Raw genomic sequence first — 24,280 nt, 5'->3', positions numbered from 1 at the left:
AGTGGAATTACTGAACGAATTATGATAATTATGGGACTGCTCTTATTGAAAGCTGCACCCTCAAGGGATGTGAGAGAATTCCCATGATTCCTATTGCAAACATAAATGAACCCTTTCAACCCAAGGAAGGGAAATGTCTGCAGGGATGGTGCAGAGGCCTGGTGGTCCGACCTGAAAACGGATCCTGCAGAGGAACGCTTCTTATTCCAGTTCGACGCGTCTCAGGCTGTGAATGCATTCACATTAAATTTAAATCTAATTTGCTTCAACCTGAAGCTGCAAAGATGGGAAACAACCATCAGTGGACATGTGTGCAACACTTTGCATCATCACACACCTCCAACATCTCCACAAAGGAGATATTGGAGGTTTCTTGGAAGTTTCCATTGAAGAACACACATGTATTTAAACACATGTCCACTTTCACTCTTCCCCTGCTGAAACATAAACAACTGCCATTTTGAAAAAAGACAGAGGATATAGCTCTGTTGGCCACACCTCCGTGTGTTACGGTGTAAATACAAGGTAGTGCTTCTTAGAATCGTGATCTAAACTGTAAACATGAGGTTTGATATAAAGGTTTCAGTCCCACAATAAAGACAAACATTGGAACCTCTGCCCTGCAGGGACGGACAGGCTCTGGCGTGACTGATTACGAGAGCCGCTAAGCAGCATTTACTAACAAACCAGCGCTCTAAGTCCCGCCCAGGTTGAACTAACCAATCACAGATCCGGATTTGAGGAAAAAAAATGTATTTGTAAAATTGACCTTGACCTCAGCGAATAGCGCAGTGCGGGGGCGTGGCTAGCGAGTAGTTGGGTTGCACTGGACATTGCCCATCAACTTTTGCTACTAGATGATCGTTTTGCGAAGCTAGCTAGCTAAGCTAGCTACGTAACACACGTATGTGCGTCGTCATGTATGTTGTATGTTCGCGCACGTAGGTGAGTCTTGCGCGCGCGGTGGTGAACCTTCCTATTCGTTCTAAAAAAAAGTGACGGGGAGACTCCATTTTCCTCCGGCCGGGCTAGCCGCCACCAGCAGGACGGAGGACGGCTAGCTAGCTGCGTTGCTAGGCTAACCGTCACCGCTCAGCTGCACGGGACCCGCAGCGAGGGAAGGAGCGCGGCTGGAGACAACCTGTCCACCTGACGACACGTTCTTTGGCGACAAAACACTCCCAGGTGAGTCCGCTAAACGCGCCGGGTGGACCCGCATCACCGTGAGAGCTCTTCCCCGCACAAGTCGGCTCTAAATACCCGGATATTAGCAACAATATCGGAGCGGTGACGTCCGGTTAGCCGCGGGCCGCCTGTGCTAACGTAGCATTAGCATCCCCCTCTCCTCTCCTCATCCTGTGAGATGATGCTAAGCTAATGAGCTACGAACCCTAATGGGACCCCCCCCCCCTCTGCGCTTTAAGTTGCATAAACGTAATCAATCACCGTGAGAACCGGATAAGGAGTGCGGGAAAACAGATGTGCACGTCCCGCCAGCGCGCAATTGATGCGGCGCTGCGCTGTCATGACGTCTGCAGAGCGGATCAGCTGCACTTTGTTGTTGTTGTTGTTATTGTTGTTGTTTTGATGGTAATCTGTGACGCTTAATTGCAGCATGCTGATGGTGGGAGGCAATGGACGGATGCACTAGAATGAGTGTGAAGGAGCTGTGTGAGACCGATGACCTGGCCACCAGTTTGGTGCTGGACCCCCTGCTGGGCTTCAGCACCCACAAAATGAACATCAGGTAAATCTGTCACGCAGAACCCCCCCCCCCCACTCTCTCCATCAGTGACAGCTTATTGACTTCCTCTGTTGGGTTTGTCACACACATGTCCAGGAGCTAGTCACATAAGTAAACACCACAGGTAAACATTCCTCATTGAGGAAGCCATGATGTGTAAATAGAAGTGATTTTTGCAGCTCCTGGTGTCTGCCAGCTCCTTTTTTCCAACACATGCAGGTGAGGTGGAAACTGTTGCCGGAGCACTGCAGCGGTGCAGCAGAACGTTTGCATCGCGCTGCATTCTGGTTTGTGCACACTGGGGCTGCAGCAGATCTGCAGTGTGGTGTTTCTGCAAGAAAATTATACTAAAATAACAGTTGAGCTGCTGAAACCGCTCGAAACGGTGTTTGTTTTGTAACTACGTTTAATAAAAAGTGAAAGTTAGTGTCGGATTTCTCCCCTAATTTAAATGTTCAGATATAAATGAGCTTTTTTAAGCTTGAAAGATACACAAGTTCAGATTCACACGGATGATCTCAAGCGTTTTTTTTAAAAATTGTTGACTGATTGACTGACTGATTTACAAGGTGATGATTTGTTTCTCCATATCCGCCGCTCTGTTTCAGCCCCCCGCCGGAGGTCCGGCGCTGGGGTAATCTGAAGGAGACCCTGCTACGCTTTCAGCGCACGCATGACTTCAACGCCACCTTCGAGGCGCTGACGGTGGGCGAACTGGCCGGTGACTACTTTAACGCTTTGGGGAACCATCGGCAGGAGCTGCTGAGGCAACATGTAGGCCAACGTCTTAGCATTTATCAGCTTCGATTCTCCACTGCGCGCTCTAAACCCTCTGTTGTGTCTGCAGGTTTCTCGCTACCTCAGTGCCTTCCTATTGGACAGCGGCATCAAGATCGAGTCGTGCGACAGGTACTCCTCCGAGACCAACGGAGCGAAGATAACCTCGACGAGGCACTGGTAATGATTGACCGTGCGTCTGGCGTGTTGGACGGCTTACGGTCTAGCCTGTGTCTGACGCTGGAGGTGTCGCCCTGCAGGTTCGCAGGCGAGCGGGTGGAGGTGCTGCTGGGCTGCATTGCCGAGCTGAGCCCCGCCGACAGCGCCGTGCTAAGGGCGGGCGTCAACGACTTCAGCGTCATGTATTCCACACGGAAACGCTGCGCGCAGCTGTGGCTCGGGCCGGCGGCGTTCATCAACCACGGTGAGTCGGTAGAGATCAAAAGCAGTCACCAATAGCAGTGAGACATTTTGGAGAAAACAGGTTTTTTAAACAAAACTAGAATATGGTGTCAATAACACAAAAACTTGTCCATCAATTTAATTTTAAAGTTAGCGTTGAATGATTTTACAGCCGTGACTTTATTTGAATTAAAAATGACTAAAATTACTTTATAATCTGAAAGAAGTTGTTTTTAATCCGATCAATCGTTTCAATGATCCACACCGAACACGCAAGTTCAATAAATTCTGTTTTATTGTTTGATGTTTAAACAGTCGAGTCTTTTCTTTCTTTCTTTCATTCATTGATGAAGTGATTTATTAACATATTCAATTTTTTCTCTCTTTATTCGTCTTTTGGGATGAAAGACTGCAAACCAAACTGCAAGGTAAGTGTTAACATTTCTCCGTCTCTAAAGGAAATTGGCGTATTGAAACAATCGATGCGTCGTTTTTATTCCGTGACAGACTTCCATTTCCTTGTGTCTCCGTTCGTCCCGTGGGCCGACCAAACCTTTGTCATTTGCTGTGTTTTTTTGTCTCCCCTTCTCTATTCCTACCCGCCCAGTTCGTCCCAGGTGAGAAGAATATCGCATGTGTCGAAGCGATTCGGCCCATCTCACCTGGGGAGGAGATCACCTGTTACTATGGCGCCAGCTTTTTTGGAGAAGGCAATGAAATGTGTGAATGCTGCACCTGCGAGAGGTGTGTCCATCATCCGAGCAGACGGCACCTCTGCATTTATATTCCGTGTTTTTTTGTTGTTGTTATTCTATTGAAAATGCAAGATTTTGTTCATCGGATATGAGAGAAGTTTTTTGAATTTTAACGTTTTTTTCAGGAACGGGGAAGGTCACTTCCAACACCGAGGGAAGCAGCCTGAGTGCGAAGAAACAAAGGACTCCGTAGGCCAGAAGTACCGGCTGAGGGAGCGATACCTCCGCCATCACAGAGAGAAGGGCCACCTTCCCACAAGACCGGGAATACCAGGAATACACTCAGGTATCTTCAAAGGTAATCTGATTCCGTTAATAGAAACTAACAAGTAATCGTGAGCTCAAAAAATCGCCTTCATCAAATTGAAAGTAAACGGTTGACGTGCGGCTAACGCGGAGAACCGGCTTGGCACCCGCTTCTGGGAATGTTACCGGCGCGATGTAATCATACCTCAGTAATGTCCGGACTAACAGCTTGTTAAACTGAAATCACAGCAGTCTAATTATCATTTCAGAGGTTGTAAAATGCGTCATCAAACTAAACGCCTTCAGGATAATTCATCCACAAAGGTCGTCTCAGGTCACAATCTGCACTATATTCACCTACGTAAAAATGAAAACGGTGAAATACAGAAGTAAAAGTCACATTTCATCTGCATGAATTTGGATCAGATTTAAAACTAAAATTTTGAAAATGACAAATTTGATCGTTTCCTGCTTTGAGGTCGGCGGCTCTGAGGCTCCTGCTTCACGTTTGTTCTCTGTTGTCCACTTCAGCTGCAAATGAACAGTATTGTCTTTATCTTTAGAAACAGATGGGAGTGTTGAATTGCTCTGTAATTACCGTGAATGGCGTCTTTGGTATTTAAATATGGAATTGAAATTTGATCTAAAGGGGAATGAGGTTGTTTAATGCCGGTTGTTTGGCCTCTTCATGTTACCACGATTCTGTGGAACGTTCCTCACAAAGCTGTTGGATCGGTTATGGAAAACCTTTGTGGTGTGTGTGTGTGTGTGTGTGTGTGAGAGAGAGAGAGAAGTAAGAGGAGCTTAATCATTCTGTTAAGTGAAACCAATTAAATGAGTGAGAACACTAAATCCTGCAATGTTTTAATGCCTCCACCAGAGGGGGGGCATGTGGAGTTACCCTCGATAACCTGTTTGCTCACCTTCTGGGGGAGGTGTGGTCACAGCCCCTGTGTCCTTCCAGTTTTAAAAAGAGATGCAGCGGAAATAATTATTAATCTGGTGGCGATCTTTGATTTCATTACCTGCTCGTCAGACGTGATGCGTTGGTGTGTAACTGCTTCTTTTGTTGTCTTTTGTTCGCAGCCATCCCCTCTAGAAATTCCTTCACCCAGCAGATGAGGAGAAATGCCTTGAAGAACAGGAAGTTTCATCAGACGAAGAACTGGAGACGGGAGAAGCACAGACAATCAGGAAAGCACCAACTAAAATCCCCCGCCGCCAAACCGCGGCGCGCACTTCCACTTTTGTCCCAAGTTACTCTTCGGAACCTGAGGATCAGAGTTCGACGCCATTCGGTGGATTTCTTACTCAACTGTCGGGATCCGAACAGCAAAGAAAGAGCCTTGCTTCAGCAGCTGGAGAACGTGAAGCCGGACCGGAACAGATTGAACCGGAAAGCGGTTTCGTCCGGTGAAGAAAATAACGGCGGGAAGCTGAACATGGAACCGTTCGCGCCGAAGTCCTCCGTACCCGTTCATCAGAAGAGTAGAACTCCGCTGAGTAACGCAGGACTGAACGGGAAGCCGGTGAAAGTGTTGGAGTGGCGGGAAGCACACAGGAGGAACTCTTCAAGGTTAAGAAGTTTGGTAGTTACTGCGGTAACACACCAGGCAGAGTCCAGCAACGACGCCAGCGATTGTCACCCTGTCCATGTTGACAAGAACTGCATTTTGGCGACTCAGGAGACGACGGACGGCGCAATCAAAGAGAAGCTCGTCGTGGACACGGCTCACGATCGAATGGTTCGAGGGACAGCGAAAGCTCCGTCCCTCGGAGAAGTTTGTTGGAGACAGAAAGCCGGGGACAATCCGCTAATATCTCTGAAGCAATACCTTACGGTCAACCTCACGAGGTTATCAGTGCCACAAAGTTTAGAAGCAGAAAAGACTTCTAAAAGCAGGACAGAAAGCGTGACGGTGCGAGGAAGGAGCAGGCAGAGTCCTAGACCAGCGGCGCTGACAGTGCAGGCAAACAGAAGAGCGTCCAGATCTCAGCAGAGGCAGGGAGGAAGTTCAGAGGTCTGCACAGCTGAAGGTAACAGAGGGGTGAGGGAAATGTTTTTCAAGGCAATCGATAAAGTACAAGTCAGGAAGAGGCAGGTTAGTGAATCTGTAGGCGACGAGAAAAGGGTGGATGGCAAGGTGATAGAAATACAGACTGGAGCAGAAAGCGACGCGCGGAGGGAACGACGGGACGGAGTGAAAAGTCAAACGGGAGGGCAGAAAGAGGAGAAAACTGCTTCTATAGTCGGGGAAGGTAAAAGTTACGCGGTCTCGGAAGAACCCAAAGAGTCTCGTGGTAGAGTATTACCTAGTGAAAGACTTAGAGGTCCGAACGATTTCAGGTGCACGAGAAATAAAGCCAAGGATGCACGTACAGTGGTGGGAGGTGCGCAAGAACAAATGACAAAAGAAGAAATTGTTATAAAACAGGCAAAAGTCCTGCTGTCTGATATTTTAAGAAAAGATGAAACCTTTCTAGATAAAACATTTCGTGGAGATCTCGTAGGTAGAGGGTTACCTATGTTGGCTTCTCAACAGGACTCCGAGGGGGAAGATGAAGAGCCTGAATTAAACGGAGGTACGGACCAGTGTTCAGTGCAGGGAACGATTATGAGACAGCGAAAGTTGAGGCCAAGAGCAGCCAAAACGAAAGCGAACGACAAACAAAGCGCCAAGGGAGACCCGGGCAAAGAGGTCCCCTCGACGGGGAGCGCTGAAAGGAGTAGGAACAGCGTTCAGATACAGTCACCGCAGAGGCACCGCGACCTACCGGTCACCCGCCTCGACCCACTACCTCACCAGTCACATATTCCAGCCAAAACCACGACCAATGCGCACCCAGACACTAACCCGCAGGCGCACATACAGTCCAACATACCTCTGAAGAAGCGTACATTTCGTAGCGCTATGGAAGTCGAGTCCGAGTCGAGTTTCAATTGCACTTCGGAAGTTTTCAAAGAAGGCGCCGAGGCAAATCCAGCCGCAGAATTAAAGCAGGGCTCCGGATCGTGTCCGGAGGAGAGCGGCGAGACGGAAAGAGAAGTTAAACGTAGATGTAGGAGAACAGAAGTCCAGAAGTTAACCTCCAAAAAGTTGACGACCTTTCACCGAGTGCTGCGCTCCCGAGCTAATGAAGTGCAGCAAAGCCATTTGTTGAGGAATGTTGAAAAGTGTAAGTTAGAGAAGGAAGATTTGGACGAAATGGGCAAGACAGGGAGCGATAAGTTCGAGCATGGGAACCAGGAAGTCGATCCTGCTAGAATCCGAGAGCACGGGGGTAAAAGTTCAATTCCAAACAAGTCACTGAAGGAAGATAAGGTCGAAAAGTCAATAGCACAAGGTGGTTTTGAGGAGACGAAGCCAGGCCTTCATCTAAAGATGCGTTTCAAGCGCAGGAAAGGAAGGGTGTGGGAGATGCAAGGAGACAGTCTGGAAAACTTAGCATTAAAAATAGAGAAGGAGGAGAGTGTGACATGCGATCCTTTTAAAGCCATCATGGATTCTGTCACCGTTTTAAACATGGAGATGGAGGCAGCACAAGCTCACGTCCACGCGAGCAAGAAGTCCAAGAACAGATTGCATCGCTTGAAAAAAAGAGGCGAGAGACTTTGCGAAAAGCAAAGCGCGAATGTCTCCTCAGGCGGAAAATCAGACAAAGACTCTGGGAGTCCGTTTGCGCCCGGTGAAACGACGGTTGACAAGGTAGAAATTAAAGAGGATGATGGTAATAAACTTGCAGATAGATTCAAGCTGCTGCCAGAAAAAAATGAGAGTGACGGTCAGGTCTTATTACCTGTAGGGCAAGGAACAAAAATTGAAGATCGTTTTCTAAATAATTGCTGCTTGTTTCAGGATGGGTCACAACAGAATCTGAAGCCCGAAGTGGATTTAAATGGTCTTCAATTGCCAGTAATTAAACTACGCAGAAAGACGGAGGATATTTGGGAGGTAGACAGCAAAGAGGAGCTCAGACAAACTGAACTTAAAGTAGAGCCTGATGTTAAGAAAGAGATGAAAGGTCACATTTTAGCAAAGCAAAAGAAAGGCGGTCTCGACTTTAGCAAATTCAAAGACGAGTGCCAGTTTCCGCAGCGACTCAACAACGACTCAGTCCTGCTGAAAACCCAGCCAGCGCCGCCGTTAGCCCTGTCTCTCTCGCCGCTGTCGCTGTCGTCCCCGCCCGACAATAAAACCGAGGTCATCACCTCGGTAGAAGACACCAGCAGCGACAGACCGGAAATGACGGGCGGAGGAAGGAAACCGAGGATGAAAATGGAGAGACCGCGCAAGTTCGTCCCGTTAGAAACGCCCACCACCTGCCTCAGCCACACCCTCCAGCAGATAGACAACAGTCTCTCGAGGCTCTCTGAGGGTTTGTGTTCGTCTCAGACGTTGGAAAAGCCGACCGTCTGTTCCGGCGCGTCCAATTCTGTCATCCAGCCCCCGTCCCAGTCGCCTCCCTTCACCAATCCAGACAACATGCTGTCGGGAGAGCCCAGCTTCACCAACTGCTGCGATGATATTCTGGACTTCCAGTGCCTCAACTTCGAGGGGTATTATCAGCCACAGAATATGCTTCCGTCTTCCCCATCGGATCTGTGCTCTCTGGATCCGCCCACCGATCCCTTTAGCAGCCCCCTCTCTCACAGCCCGTCAGACACGTGGGCAACAGAAACGCCGTACCTCGGCCCTCCCAGTCCAGGAAACAACTTCGCCGGGGAGGATCTGCAGTTTTTCCCAGGTTTAATTTCTTCCAGAAACGACTCGGTTTCACTGGAATGTGAAGGAAAAGATGCCTCCAAAGACAGAAATCAAGCAAACCCAAGTTTCAGCTTTTCAGCTCACGGGATCTCGGACTTGACTGCCAAGGATCGCGTCATATGTAAAAACCCTGGGATGAGGCTGACCAGAGAAGATCTTAAAGGTCAATCCGTGTCCGTGGTCTCCAAGCCCCGGTTGATTGGCGCCACGTCGTCTCCTGCTGCATCCCAAACTCCCGGAATATTAACCCACACCCCCTTCAATGTTAAGGCGAGCACCAGCCAACCAAAGGTCCAGTCCAGCCTCAGAACACAAGGCCCCTTCCATCGGATGAGCGTCCCCAACAAATCCCAGTCTTTTGCAAACAGTCAGCCGAACGCAGTCCGAGGAGTGTCCCAGAGTTTCCTGTCTAAATCGGTCCCGTCTTCTCAGCCCTACAACAAATTCCTCTCTCCGCAGCTCTTTGCCGTGAAAAATCCAAACCCTCCTGACAATCCGTTCAAGTGTCCGGAGAAAACCTCGTCTGTCATCCACAGAGTCCTTAAGTTTCAAGGGGGCAACCCGAGTCAGAATTTGTACAGCGCACCATGTAAGGACGCCACGGCTGCTGGCAGCCCAACCGTCACGTCGAGAACACTCGGGGCAAAATCAGGTGGTGCTGAGAAGACCCAGCAGAGTCAGAAGGTGGGCATTGGTTTGGAGAACCGAAACAAAGGCAACGTCTCTGCTCAAGCATTTGGAAAGGATGTCATCCATCTTGGTTCCTCCAGCAACGCGATGAAGTCCCACCCCCATTTCAGCAAAATTAACTCCTCCTTCCCCCAGTCTTTTTGTAAAAGTAAGATGTCCTCTGAGAAACACGACAGCATCGATGCCAACATGGCATTCAGAAACCTCTCCGCAATGCCAAGACCTGTCTTTCAGAAGATGTCCGACGGCTACATGACACAAGACAAGAGTTCAAGGCAGGACAAACCCTCAACGCCAACCTCAGACAAGCACCAGCCATGCTACACTCAGCAAGACCCTTTTGACTTTAGCTTTGGGTCATCTCTTTCACCCATGTCTCAGGACAGAAGCCCCCAGTTGATCCACAGTACCCCACCTGGTACCCCAGCACCAGCAAACAAGAGCCAGCCCTCAGCCTCATTCCCATACGGCTACCAAGGGCCTCCTTATGTGCTGAACTTCAGCGGAGACCATTCGTTGACCCTCGGTCTCAGGGATGGGGCTGATGGTTGCCAAGGGTTGGGCTCCACCAACTACACCTACCACTGCCTGATGGAACCTTCAGGCACCCAAGGGAGGTTGGTTCTCGAGCCCTGCGGTCCTCAACTTTCAAACCCGTCTTTTTCGTTGGGCGGGTTTTCGGGGCTCAAGGGTCAAGACGATCATTGCAGGAAAGATGTGCAGCAGCAGTGCCACCCGGGGGAACACCAAGGCCCGCCCCACTATGGACCAGCACCCACGTCTCACTCCATGGGTTCTACAAAACCCAAGAGGGTGAGGCTGGTGGTGACAGACGGCACAGTGGACTTAGATCTCCAGTACTCGGATTGATTTCGTGGCGGATTTCCACGAGATCTGCTCTTTTGTAAACACTGTATTCATAGTCTCCAGGTTGTTCCAGCCTGCTGGTTGGTTTTTTTCTAGATTTGATGGACTATTGATGAATAACTTGTACAGGGTTTTATGTCGTGAGCATATGAGTGTGTTTCAACTACTGTTTTGATTTGTTTTTTACATATATATATATATATATATAATATATATATGATGAAATATCCACTACGATTTGTTGACAATGCCAAATTACAAGTGCAGAAAGAAACGCGAGACGATAATATATTTGTGACTTGAGTTCCGGCGGCCCACTTCCTGTTCTGTAACATAGTCGTTTGAGGTTTTTCTACATGTATGGGCATCGTTTTTTAATTTTATTTTTTCTCTCTATATGTTGAGGTTGTTGAAAGAGTCTAGCCTCGTTTTTAGAACCACATCAAACTGTTTCCTCACTTCGTGTGTCAGTAGGTGTGCCGGGTGTGTCCTTCGATAGCACTCCCGAAATCTCACTAGAAGTATTAGTCGTTTGTAGACAGTAAAGTTTTTTGTTTTTTTTGTTGCATTAGATATGCACAATAATTTTCCCCACGTAAAATGATATATAAAGATATATATATATTACCAAGGATGTTTGTACTGGTGAAAACAGGCGTGAACGGCAGCTTTTCACAGCAGACAAACTTCGACACAATGTTGTTTTTAGTTGTATTTTAAGGAATTTGAGGCGTAGATCTAGAAACTTTCAGACACAGTGAAATATTTCCTCGTTACCACGTGACAATCGTCGTCATCGACCAACCCTTCTGTTGTTGTTTTTTTTCATTTTGTTCGTAGATGTTTATATAACAAGTAAAATTATTTGCTCTTGATTGTGGGAGGGGTCACTCTAGCCATCGGGCTTGGGGGGGGAGCGGAGTCCGGCGCGACCGCATCACCACCACAAAAATGTACTGTCTGACATGGAAAGGCCAATAATTTATTTGAATATCCTCATCCTTGAAAAATGGTGCTTTAATGTAATTTATATTTCACATTGATTGTTTAATACTATTAAATGTTTTTATCATTATTATTTAATGGGACGAAATTATTAATATTTTACGTGTAGAATTTAATTTGAGAGCCTCACAAGTTCAGTCTTTCAGTTGTCACAGGTAAAAAGTGTTTTTTCTAATTGGCAGTTATTACTGAAAGTCTGCTGTGCAAATGTACAAATGTAGCTTCTATTATTAAAGACACTCATTTTTTTCCTCTGTGACTTCTTTCAGTGCTGGAGAATATCTGTTTTTAATCCGTCACCTTCAACATCTCCATTTCCTGTCATATTTTTTGTCTGAAGGTGTGTTCAAATTCTACTTGAATTATCTCCCAACATTCATTTGGTTAAAATATCTAAATCTATGAATTTAATTTACTCCAAAAATTGTTTTTTTTCTAGTGAAAACATTTTGATGAGATAATCGCCACATATATAAAGTTCACAAATAAAAATAAAGAAAACTTTTAAGACATTGATCAATAAATGTGTGTAACAAATTTTCACATTTCCATGCTCAAACTTTGAGCTGCTGTTTAACATTATTCAGGGAGGCGTCGCGGAAACGGTAAAGTTAAAAAAAAGTTTCTCTTGTCTGACGGATAAGATGTTTTTTTACTCTTATCTTTTTTAATTGATTGCATTTTTGGATTTAAATTTTATTTTTCATCTAGATTTTGGTTAATTTTTGACTTTGGGCCTCAAAGTGTCTTTTTAAAAAAAATGTTTTTATTTAAACCATGTGAGTTAATCATATATAAAAATAAAAATAAATAAAAATAGAACCAGTTTTCCTCCTGGAAAACATCAGAAGCTATATTTAATCATCTCCAGACGATTAAATCACGTCTGATGCATTTAAAAATAAACTTCCTGGTTTTAAGATGTAAAAAAAAAAAAAAAAATTTCCAGAAAGAGAAATTTTAATAAAATTCTCAGAACTGAAAATAATTCTTTTCACCACAGTTTGGATCGACTTCCTGTTTGTTTTTATTTACTTCCTAAACAATCTGCTATGTCCCGTTATTTCCACGCTGACTGGTGTCACTGGATGCCGGTGGTGGTGGTGGTGGTGGTGGGGGGTCATGAGTGGATCAACCCCCCCGTGATGCCGGCAGGGGGAGTGAATAACTGCACGCAGCTCCATCCTTCTTTATCCGTGACGTGACGTCAGTCACGTGGTTTCGGTGACGCCCTCTCTTTATCGCACCGGATACGAATCCATCCAATCAGCGACAGCCCCACCTGGCCCGGGACCGGCGGACCCCGTGGCGCACGAGCCGAACCAGGACGCGGACCGGGCGCGTGACACGGTGAGAACATTCCACAGGTAGACAGAACCCAGAATGACTTGACCCTCCGCGTGGAGCCGGATCACTACCCGCCAATTTAGAATGAGTCCGACCAACGCACAGGCACGGACTAGATGACGTCACCTGACGTCACGTCTCTGAATGGATGTGGGGTTTTTTTTTAATTAAAATAATTTTCTTCGCGTTTTGGACTAAAAGGTTATAAAATAAAACTTCTTGACAGTTTCAGACATTTTTCCCTTTTTTTTTTTTTTTTTTTTCCAAAGTTTGTAAATTAATAAAATCAGAAACGCCGCAAAGACGAGAAATTGGTGCGTAAAAAAGCAAATAAGAGTAAAAAAGAACGAAAGAAATAAAGAAAGCTACCAATGAAATGGTGTGACGTCATCCAAGCCCCGGCGCGCGCCCCCCTCTCTGGTGATTGTCAGGATGGAGTTGATCTGTACAGTTCAGCCCCCCCCCCTCCTCCTCCATATGCTAATGAGCTTTGCTGCAGCGGCTCCTCCTCTTCTTCACGTCTCTTTTCATTCTTTATTCATACAATCCCAGCGCGCGTGCATGCGCGCGCCCATGCGTGCGTGCGTGCACGCGTGCAGACAGATGTTTGGCTGCACTGCCGCAGATTTGCGCCGCGCGCGCGCCTCGTCTTTGATACCAACCGCGTTTTTTTGATGTTGTTTTTTTGTTTTGTTTTTATTTATGCATTTATTTATTTATTTATTTATTTATTTATTTATTTATTTATTTATTTATTTATTTATTTATTTGTGTTTGTTTGGAGACGATTGTTCTTCTGTTGGCGCGTGCGCGTGGGTTTTTGTTGTGGATGTCATTATTAGGTAATCGTGTGTGTGTGTGTGTGTGTGTGTGTGTGTGTGTGTGTGTGTGTGTGTGTGTGTGTGTGTGTGTGTGTGTGTGTGTGTGTGTGTGTGTGTTCTCTGCGCTGATGGGTGGATCCTACTGAGTTCTCTGTGAAGAGTCAAACTCCAAAAAGGAGGGGGGGGGCGGAGAGAGGGGGGGGGATGCCCTGTATCTGGGTAATGATGGAGGAGAGAGAGACTTCAGGAGGGGAGGGGGGGAAGGAGAGAGATGGAGTCATGGGGGGGGGGGGTGAGGGAGCGAAACGAACCAACCAGTACAAGGAGAGAGAGAGAGGGGGAGGAGATAGGTTTTGGGGGGGGGCGCTCTGATCACGCTGAAGGGAGGGAGGGGGGAGGATCGGAGCGAGGGAGGGGGGAGGATCGGAGCGAGGGAGGGGGGAGGATCGGAGCGAGGGATGGGGAGATCGCCGGACCGAGCGGACAGGAGTGTTACTACGGAGCTGCTGCTGGATGTCGGGCCGGGGGCCTCGAACCAACCTCCATCCGTCAGCCGCCGGCGGCGCGCCGGACACCTTCTAGGGTGGGGGGGTCCTCCAGGCTGCTGCTGCTTCCCGCCCCCCCCCCACCACCACCACCACCTCCACTCTATCTCCGGTCTTCTTCTTCATCTTCTTCTTCTTCTCCGTGCTTGCCCCTCCTCACTGCTTCTTCCTCTGCAACTGGCAACCGCTGGGCTGCCCCCCCCCACACCATTCCTCTCTTTTATTACCCCCCCCTCCGTTTTTTTTTTTTTTTGCAGAGGAGGGATTTTCTGTGTTTCTTCAGGGATTGTAGGAGACAGTAAGAATGTTTTCTGATGTTTTTTCTTTCTTTCCCCTCAAGGAGACGTGCATGGACATTGAGGGGGGGTGGAAATGGAGGTGGGGGGGGGGGGTTGCATGGGGCAAAGATGAGGAGTGTGTAATTTTATGCTTGTGGAGTAGGGTGCATGTATGTTTGCAGCAAGGAGGGAAGGGAGAAGGGGGGTGTTGAGTGTGTGTATGGGGGGGGGGTTTGAAATGGGGGGGTACATGTTCAAGTTTACTGCATTGATGTGAGCAGCGTCCGTCCAGACGTGTGAACAGTAACTGAAATCATTTACACGGCGAGCGGAGGGATCTGCTGAGGTCTGCACCGACGCCTGCAGGGGGGGGGTGGGAGGGGGGGTTGCATGTTGGGGGGGCAGGGGGGGCAGGTTGTGGTCAGATCCAGACAAACGGATCCAGGTAGATGCATGTCAGCTGGTGGATTTATCACCGTGTCAACCTGACAGTCCCTCCCACACACGCGGCGTTAGCGCTAAAAGGCTAACCGGCGCCGAAAAACCAGCCTGTAAATCACACCTGGGTCGCCCCCGCAGAGGGGGTGTCAGGTGTGGGTGGGCGTGCACGGGCGAGGTGGGGTTAGCCACCTCACCGACCTCCAGGAGGGGACACGTGTTCCCCCTGACCCCGCCTCAGGCTGGGGTATCTGGAGGTGCGTTTGGGTTGGGGCCAGAGGGTGACGACGGCGGGTGACGTCCCACAACCGACGCTTCTGAGGCGTGGACGGCCTGTTTGTTTGTTGCGTGTTGACGCGCTAACGCCATACGTTCATGCCAATCGACAGGTGCTCTGTGGAGCACGCTTGGCACGTAAAGCTACGACGCTACATGCTAACTTATCGCTAGCAGACTACCATAGAAATTAGACATTCAGTCATTTTCTGAACCACTCCCGCGGGTCACAGGGGTTGCTGGAGTCCATCCCAGCCGCATTACAGACAAATTAGACAAATTTGATGTTCATCTGACAGTTTCTAAGACAGAGCCTTAATTTATAGCTAACGTTTATGGCTAATAAATGAGCTAATCATCTGTGTGTGGACCACATTTACGTCTTGTTTTGCTTGTGTTTTAGTTAAATTAAAAGATTGATGTGTTTCTTCACATACAAGCCTCATTTCAACAACGCATTCCTGCTCACGGTTAGCAACGAGCTAACTGCCATCAACATTGAGGCAAATCGATTGGTTTGGTTGGGTTTAGGCGCAAAGAGCCCTCGCTTCTTTTTCGTTTTTATCATACTATATATTTCCTAGCAACAAAGATGTATGCGGAGTATCTGGGCGGATGTAAGGTTTCCGTATTTTGGCTAATATTGCCTGGTTTTTGGTTTTTTATTGCTTGGTAGCGTTAACTGGGTTCCTTCGGCTGGTGCACGCAGTGATTGTACAAACATTGGTATTCCAGGGTTCATATAACAGCAACCGCTCTTTCTTTTCTTGGCCTCATCAACGTTTCTGGCAGAAACGCCATAGTCGAATGGGAGTCCGTTGATGCGAAGCGGTTTGCGGGTTCATCTCGAACCGTATCTGTTCTCTCGGAGCTCCGTTCATTTCGTTCAGCCGATCCGGTCCAACAAGCTGCCGCTACTGCCGCCGCTGAGTGTTGATTAACCGACTGTCATGTCGCTTTCAGATGTTGTTTGGCACGGAGTCAAGGTCCAGCGAACATCTATGATTCTCCGTCGGAGCCGGCGCGTTAACATTCAGTCCACGTTAGCCGGGAAACACCGTTAAATCCGTTTTGGTTCAGGGATTCTGAAACGTCACACTTTAGCAGTCAGACGCGGGGCGGCGTAGACATCTCCTCCCGTTCGCTTCCTCTTCGGGGATCAGGGGACCCAGAATTTGTCCTTTGCAGTCAGTCAATTCATGGCTTGGCAAGAAAGGAGGGTTCATTAGCATGCTAGCGCAGAGCTAGCGCAGAGCTCACCTGTCTGAGAGGAGAAACAAGCCTTGACGAACACGTGTGGTAATGAACTGTGATTGCTTTAATTATTTGGCGCCGGCGTCCTCGTCCACAGTTGGACAGGGGGTACAGCAAGGGGAAGCGGGTATCTTTCAGACTGAATGGGGGTACAGGAAGGGGAAGAGGGTATCTTTCGAACTGATTGCGGGGACAGGAAGGGGAACAGGGTATCTTTCGGACTACTTGGGGGGACAGGAAGGGGAACAGGGTATCTTTCAGACTAATTGGGGGGACAGGAAGGGGAACCGGGTATCTTTAGGACTGAATGGGGGGACAGGAAGGGGAACCGGGTATCTTCCGGACTCCCAACTTTCCAGAGTCTGTTGTTGTTCCACCTCCTGGATATTTACCCGACTGCAGGATCTGAGCTTAACTTGAGCTTCAGTATTTGCCGTGTTGCCCTGGGGGGTTTGTGGGTGTCGTTCAAACTCCTGATTTAGCCACCTGTCTCTTCTTTTCCTATCTCACTCATTCCTTCTCCTTCTCTTCCCGGCAGGAACGGCTGATCTGGGACAGACCGGCCTCCCCTGCGTTCTGTCCTACTTCATCCTCATCCTCATCCCTCCTTATTCCTTGTCGTTTACCTCCATCCACCCATCTCTTTGCGCCACTAACGCCGCCTCGCTTTGCCGTCTGTTAGCGCTCCATCAGACCTGAGCGATGGTTCTGTCATTCCTTAATAGGATGTCGGGTCTGAGGCGCCGCCGTTACCGGCGGTGCGTTTTTTCTTTCTTTCCTCCACCTGGTGTGATTTAGAAAATAGATGCCCGTCGGCCTCGAAGCGCCTCTCCTTGGATTTGAAGGGGTTAGGAGTGTTGGAATCAGTCTCTCTGTTGGATGATGTGATGATAGCGGTATGCTAATCTAATCTGATGCTTCTGTTCTGTCTCGGCTAGCAGCAGGCGCTCATTTGAAGCTAAATAAAAGACGACGTTTAAAGATGAACTTTTGTTGGGACTGACTTTCCTGAAGATGATCTCTCGTCAAACGACGCCATTCGTTGTGTTTAATCTGCGGTTAAACGTCACTGAGACTGTGCTTGAGCTGAATGCTAATGACTCCATGCTAACATGCTCGCAATGCTAGTGCGTTAATATTAAGACACCGCAACCAAAAAATCCCAATGCAGCCTGTTGAAGACATTTTCTGTTAATGTTCTTCTCTGAGCTCCCCGCTCCCTTTCCAAATGTCCCAGGTTGCACACGTAGCACGTCGCTTAGGTGGTTCAATCCCCAGTCAATCAATCAACCAATCAAATTCACAAATGATTTGCCCCCGAGGGCTTTCTTAGAGCCTCGAACTGGGTGAGGAAGGCCTCCGTAAAGAAAGGAGACACTCTGGGAGAGCCGCCGATGAGGACTTCCTCTCCATCGGACCGGCTAATGACCGACTGATGTTCCTGAACTGAACCGCCACCCCGTCGTCGTCTCTCCGTTACCCAGAAACCCCTGGTCACATCTCCAGCGATTAGCAGGTGGCTAGCGGAGCCGTCACCACGGCGACAGCGGGAAGTTGTGGACCTGAAAGGCAGAGGAACTCCAGGGAGGAAACTCCCCCCGGGGGGTGAAGTTATTGACATGGAAACTGAAGAGTAGAAGTAGAGGCAGGGCGAGGAAGAGGAGGAGAGGGGGAGGACTGGGGGCTTGGGGGGGTGGGGGGGGTTCCCCAGCTCCTTTTATTGGGGCTTGGGGTTCGGTTAACGCGCTAAAGGACTCACTGTGGCCGTGGACCACTGGGGGGTGGGACTATCCTTACAAACACATCATGTCTGCAGAAGCTCCATTCAGGGTAATTAGACGGAGCGATTGGGGGGGGGGGGGGGGTTGGCTTGGCGAGGTTTCAGGTGCTCTGGCCAGACTCCTCTTTGCATCATGGACTCTGAGTTTATTCGGGCTAATTACACCATTGAGAAGGAGGGGGAGGGGACAGCGCTATAGAGCGGGGCGGGGGTGGGGGGGGGGTACATTCACTGCTTCATCATCAAAGCCAGCTTTCTATATTTAGCGGCAGCAGATGCATGGCAGCAGTGGAGCAGCTCCGGCCCGGGATGATGATCGCAACGGAGGGCGGGTGTGATGTGTGTGTGTGTGTGTGTGTGTGTGTGTGTGTGTGTGTGTGTGTGTGTGTGTGTGTGTGTGTGTTGCAAAGACTAACAGCAGCGGCATCAGCTGCAAGATCTGATGCTGCATTCAGGTCCTGTGGGAAAGACTGCAGCTACGAGCTTCTTTAACGAAAGCGCCGCTTCCAGGCGGTGAAGAGCATTTTAAGAAATGAGGGATCGGGAACAGAACCAACCAACAGGTTGAGAATGTGACAATTCATCCCCCATGATGCATAGCGGCGCAGTCGGACGGGATCGTGAGCGGCCTCGGAAGTCAGGAGTTGAGGTTCAGATGGTTGTTGGCTCCGACCCGGAGCGTGGCGTCTCTGTTTCCGATGGACGTCACAAAAAACTTCCTGGATTAATCCTCGTCCGTCCGCATCCGTGTTGCTTTTCAAACAGCAACCGATCCGCCAACGAGATGCCGCGTGTTATTTTTGGTTTCCTCCCCCCCCCCCCGTCCACCTTGTCACGTACGGGGAATGTGTGTGTCGGCGTGCGTTCACCTCGCCATCCCAATCCTGGTGTTGATCCGCGGTAGCTGGCGCCGGCGGTAGGATGTAGTGGGTGTTTTCAAGTTTTTTGGAGATGATGAATCGCTGGTGAAGCGTCTCGCTGAATTAATGATGGAAACACAGCTGGCGGTAGTTATAGTAACAACGGAGGTGGTGGGGGCACGGTGGTGAGCTATGTGAGCTAGCATCCTGCTAGCATCCTGCTGGCCTGAGCCGTACCGGAAGGGGAAAACCTGGACGACGGGGGTAGTCTGAGGGTGACGTGCACGGACGCACATCCGTGCACGTTGGCAGCGACGCGCTCAGATTCGCACCATTGTTCACGCAACACGCGTGTCAACCGTGTCTGCAAAGTCAGGGCAGAGGAGGAGAAGAAAAGGAAGGAGTGAAGCTGATGATTAAGCTGCTGAAGCCGTCAATCCGAAGAAGAGGAAGACTTAAGATGGAAATGAAGGGGGGGTTGGTGGTGGTGGTGGTGGTGGGGGGGTTGCATATAGGCAGATATGGTCTGTAGGAGGCGTTTGATGTGAAGCCATATTGATTGGCCTACATATCTTGGACTAACGTGAACATGTGATGGGTTTTCCCGTCCTTGATTGGACTTGAAGTGTCTCAGAATGCTGGATGGATTTTTTTTTTTTCCTTGAAAAATCCTTGAAACGCGGAATCACGACCTCCTGGAACAACTGCTGATTCAGGCGCTGCTCAACTGCGAGGAGCTAAATGGAAAGAATTTAACGCTGCTTTCGCTCCGTCCTCTGGTCGTTCCACCTCTGTTCAGAGACAGAGAACGATAGTGTTGGAATCGCACCTCTTAAGTCGTCAGACTCCGCCCGTCGTTTCAAACCACATCTTATCACAACCTCGGCTTTGGGAATCAAAAGTTCCCCTAGCTCTGCTGACTCTGCTAACTTCAAATAAGACGTGATCGAGACAGGAAACGCCAACAGAAACCCGTTAGACTCCTGAGAAACAACGATGGACGACCCGGTTGCCACATGGTCGGTCTCCCCCCGCTTTGTTTTTGGCGCCTGTGGCGTCTAAACAGGCATCCGCCTTTAATATTTCACAGCCCGTCGTATGTTCAGGCGGTCCCCTCCCCTGCAGCTACCCTCCATCGTGTATTATTTATTCATGAGCTCCCCCAAGTGCCGCCAACTAATCGCCCCAACTCGGCCCCTCGATGGACAGCAAGTGGGTCGAGTCACCGCCAGCGAGCAATCACTTCAGCTCTCCAGCCGGTCGAGAGGCTCGAGTCGGGGCGGTTTCGGAGAGCTCTCGGAGCTCTGGAGGAGGCTGCGCGTTACGTTACGGCTGCTCGTACAGATCCTCATCGCTCCCGCAGAGAGTCGGCGACAACCGCGACTAAGGCTAATTAATTAGCACGCTGTTTGAATGAGATCTCAGCGCTCCGACTCCCTAGCCGATTGACTGTCTTCATCTCGTTTGCAGAAAATAGAGACGCTCAAACGAACCGCCGCGGCAGGAAAGGAAAGGGAAGACAGTTTGATGATGAATATACGGCGCTTGAAGTCAGGAAGAAGAAAGAAAAATTACCCGAAAAACGGTTTCGGTTGTTTTCGCGCAAACTTGATAACGAACCCATCAACCATACTGACCCTTTCTGGCGGTCAGATTGCCGGCGTTGGCTGTCAGGCGAGAATTAATGTGACCGGTGACGACTTCTTGATATTCCGCAATGAATGATGCGCTTTTCGGAAAACGGGAGTCGTGACTCGTCGGTCGGTCGAGCTGCAGCGGCTCTTTGTGCGGTTCTGACATTTGTCAGCTGTCAAGTCCTGACAGATCCTTGTAAACAAGTCCGCCTTGATCAATACATGAGCCAATCAACAGGTTGGAGTCTTCAGGGACGCGACCGATGCTAATGGATGGTGCAAATGATTGGTGACATCCACCAATCAGGAGTATTGAAGTTCAGTCGAAACAAAGACAAAAAGATTTGATGTTTTTTTACTTGGTTCCACTGCTCATGATCCCAAGTTTGAGTTTATTAAACTCTATTTTAAGGTTTGTTTTGATAGATTAACACTGTTTTGAACGGAAATAGGCTATGAGGTCACTCGTACCCATCAGCAGGAGCTCACATGCTCGCTCCTCTGTTGGGTCTTTATGTAGTTTAACACACCCACTCACGTCTTCACGATAATCTGCTGTTGTCTATAAATAGAACTTCCTCAGGGGTTTGGTTTTATTGCTTTTCCCCATCTCTAAATCGTCTTCCTGTACTACAAAACCGCTTCCCTCGATGCTCCGAAGTCACCGAGGCAGAAACGATGGATCCCTTCGGGCTCGTTGTTGGGTCCTATTTTTAAAAATTTTGATATCTTGGAGGTGCACATATCTCAGCCTCGGCGTGCGATGGGTTAAAGTTTAGTTTAAAACGCCGCATGAAAGTGTCCACATTGTATTCATGAAGACTTGACCTTAAAAGTTTTAACTTTGCGAGTGAATCATCTCAAAATTCGCTACGTGAGTTGGCATTGGTTGGAAGAAATTCAAAGTTTGCGTTGTGTTAAAGGTCCAGTGTGGAGGATTTGGGTTAGAAATCGATTATAATATCCACAATTTTGGTTTCCTCAGCTGGAAACTTTTATAGCCACAACTAAACATGAGCTAATTCACCAATATTTGCTTTCAATCGAATTTCCAATGTATGTACTGTATATACAGCCACAGATAGCTACTAGCATGGTCGCCAGCCGTTTCCTTTGGGAATGTGATGGGATAGGTGATTGAGGGTATGTCGGACAGGGAGTAAATCTGTTTGGGGGTGTTTCTGAGCTTAAGTCTTGTCCGTGATGCGTTCAGGAGCGCCTGTGATGTTGCCCTTCCCCTTAAAAGTCAAACCAGGTTCCTCCACCATCGCTCACCCTAGTTCTACGACACGAGGGACAGTTACATCAGAATGACTTGTAGATCACATGGCTTCATTCCATTTCGCTCCATCTCCCCCCGGGGGGGGGTGGGGTGTCTCTGCAGGTCGGATATATTTTTTCTTACCGTCACGTCATCAACCCCGATCCATCCGCAAGTCTTTCCGTGTTGGGCGAGTGGCATGAACCGGATGGGTTTGCGTCGACCGTTTTGTGCGTCTCCGAACGCCACATTGTGTGTCGATGTCAAACAAGGAGGGAGGGAAAATTGGCCGTTCCACTTTAGTGTCAGGAAAGTGGGGCGATCTGTACTTTGGAAGTTTCCCAGTGAAATTTCCTGGGGACCAAGACACTGAAAATATCTATCTATATACAAGCTATGGCCTACATAAAAGAGATAGAGAGAGGGTAGGGAGGGGGGACCAAGCTTGAGGAGAGTGTTTGGGGGCGATAAGAACAGAGGGGGTGGGGGTTAAATGCCACTCAGCTGGTGGTCTTTTGATGGCATCGCTCAGATTGAAGCTTAGCAGAACTGGGTCGAGACTCTGGGTCACCTCGAGAAGTTACCTCATTTTCCCGCTGGCTACACACCAACACTCCTCAAATAAACGCAAAACTGCTGCCTCATAAGCCCCCCCTTTTTTTCTTCTTCTTCTTCTTCTACCCTCTGGCAGTTTGGAGCACAAAGCGCCACGCAACCGGATTTAATTGGATCAGATTCACACCTGGCAACCGTGTCGCCGTCTAACAGAGATGGAATCTCACCCTTGCCAGAACTCAGTTTTTTTGCTAAACGTGACAACTTTTGAAGCAGATGCTAACGGTTTCGTCTCGCTCAGTCCTTTAATCCGCGGAATACTCAAACGTTTATTTTCTGACAATTGCGAAATCTGTTTTACCGTTTCAACGGAGCTCAGATGCTATAAATTTGAATATTCGCGGTAGAAATCAGCGGAGCGAATGTCTGCCGAGGGTATTAAGAGTCTTTCAGGCAGTCGGGGTAAATATCTGGTATCAATCCTGTGATTTAGCGTCTATCAGGGAGTATATGAATGGAATCTACAGAACAGTTGGTGCTACAGTCGGCGATTAAAATTCAGACTGTACACAAACACGTCCCGAAAAAAGCGGAGACACAACACATGGCTGTCTCTGGAATCCAACACTCGACAACAAACGCTGTTGAGAGTGACACCAGATAAATATAAAAGCTGTCAGATGTTTGCAAGCTTCCCTAATTTAATTTACAGCAAAACGTGCCAAAAAAACAGGGGAGCGTAAATCAAACGCAACACGCGGAAGAAAGGAAGTTAGTAGCTTAGCGTGTGCCAGGTTGCGATTACAACTCCGACGCTGGCAGCGTTTAAAGAACGTTTTAAAGATGGGAAACCCCAGCGCTCGAGAGTCGTCCACGTTTTTTTTAGTTTTATTTTTTATTTCGATGATTTGTTTTCCTTCCCCCGGCTGCGCTCTGATTGGTCGGGGGCGAGCGTTAGCAGGTGGCTAGCTGTTCCAGCCTGAGGGAAAGGTGCTAATGAGGTGACCTGAAAAGCGAAACGGCCCTCGGAGGAGGATGGAAACGAAGATTTACGACGGCGAGAGGCGATGATTATCACCTGTCGGCGTTGGGCGATATTTAATCTCTCCGTGGCGCTCTTCATCTTCATCAGCGCTCAGACGGACGCACGCCGACACGCTGACACGTGCGAGGAGCGTCCATTATGACGGTGTTTTATGTGTGAGTCAGGAACTGATGATCCCGTCGCCTCATTATCCGGCGCCGTTCAAGGTGAGCGCTCAGGTTGAGTCTCTTTAATCTGCGTTTATCTCCTCGGCGCCGTCACTCGGGATTGGGCCGTGATTGGCTGACGCGAACCAGGAAGAATCACCAAAGGGGAAGCGTGACAACAGGCAGACGATCTCAGCGTGGAGTGGGTTTTATTTCCAGTATTTAAGCGACGTCTTTCGTTTTTGTTTTTTTTTCTCGGCGTGAAAATGTGAAAAAAAAGTTCCGAAATGAATCCAAAGACCAGCTCTTTTTTTTTTTTTTTTTTTTTTTTTGGCATCTTCTATCAACTCCTCTTCATCCTCTCTCTCTCTCGTCCTCATCCTCCTCATCTCGGCGACTTCACACGTCTGATTTCGCATCTCGCCAACGACTCTTCTCCTCGCCGTCGTCTTTCGCTTCCGAGCTTCTTCCTCTCGCTCGCTTCCGTCCGACTTTTTTTTAAATTTTTTTTTTTTTGGGATGTATGGCTGTGAAGCATTCATAGAGGATATTCCCAGCTAGCATATCATGCTAACATGCTAACAAAGGCGTTTCATGTCCCGAACAGGTTTTCTTTGGCGTGTTTGCGACGTTTGTCTCCTCACTTTAGTTAAAACCTTCATTTTTTTTAATTGCCCTCCTTTGTTTTTGTCTTTACTCTTGTCTTCTTACCCTCTCCTCCCCCCTTTCTCCTCCTCCCCCATCTTCCCCTATCTTTGGTTGCTCAGCGTTATGCAAAAATATGACTT

The 24,280-nt window shown here is 48.5% G+C and overlaps 1 protein-coding gene across 2 annotated transcripts; it reads left to right on the top strand.

Moving 5' to 3' along the window:
- Positions 1–807: 807 nt before the first annotated feature.
- kmt5c (lysine methyltransferase 5C) lies at positions 808–11,668 on the top strand. Of its 2 annotated transcripts, none has more exons than XM_068337313.1 (9): positions 808–1,185; positions 1,615–1,747; positions 2,353–2,518; positions 2,592–2,701; positions 2,782–2,945; positions 3,332–3,351; positions 3,531–3,667; positions 3,804–3,964; positions 5,011–11,668. In XM_068337313.1, exons 2-9 carry the CDS (start codon positions 1,635–1,637, stop codon positions 10,248–10,250), a joined length of 6,111 nt encoding a protein of 2,036 aa, XP_068193414.1. In that variant the 5' UTR covers positions 808–1,185; positions 1,615–1,634; the 3' UTR covers positions 10,251–11,668. The 2 variants fall into 2 exon arrangements, with proteins under 2 accessions (XP_068193414.1, XP_068193413.1); XM_068337312.1 differs by having other exon boundaries at positions 3,804–3,976.
- The last annotated feature ends 12,612 nt before the right edge of the window (positions 11,669–24,280 follow it).

This window comes from Antennarius striatus, chromosome 16, assembly GCF_040054535.1.
Source record: "Antennarius striatus isolate MH-2024 chromosome 16, ASM4005453v1, whole genome shotgun sequence".
Lineage (NCBI taxonomy): Eukaryota > Metazoa > Chordata > Actinopteri > Lophiiformes > Antennariidae > Antennarius > Antennarius striatus.
The sequence above is the reverse complement of the archived record's forward strand: the minus strand, read 5'-3'. Positions and strand labels throughout refer to the sequence as shown.

What these genes read in the sequence shown, in the direction of transcription:
- kmt5c (XM_068337312.1), top strand. Translation starts at nt 1,635, where the DNA reads ATGGACGGATGCACTAGAATGAGTGTGAAGGAGCTGTGTGAGACCGAT. An exon ending in ACCCACAAAATGAACATCAG is followed by an intron (nt 1,748 to 2,352) that starts GTAAATCTGTCA and finishes GCTCTGTTTCAG; the next exon opens with CCCCCCGCCGGAGGTCCGGC. An exon ending in AGGAGCTGCTGAGGCAACAT is followed by an intron (nt 2,519 to 2,591) that starts GTAGGCCAACGT and finishes TTGTGTCTGCAG; the next exon opens with GTTTCTCGCTACCTCAGTGC.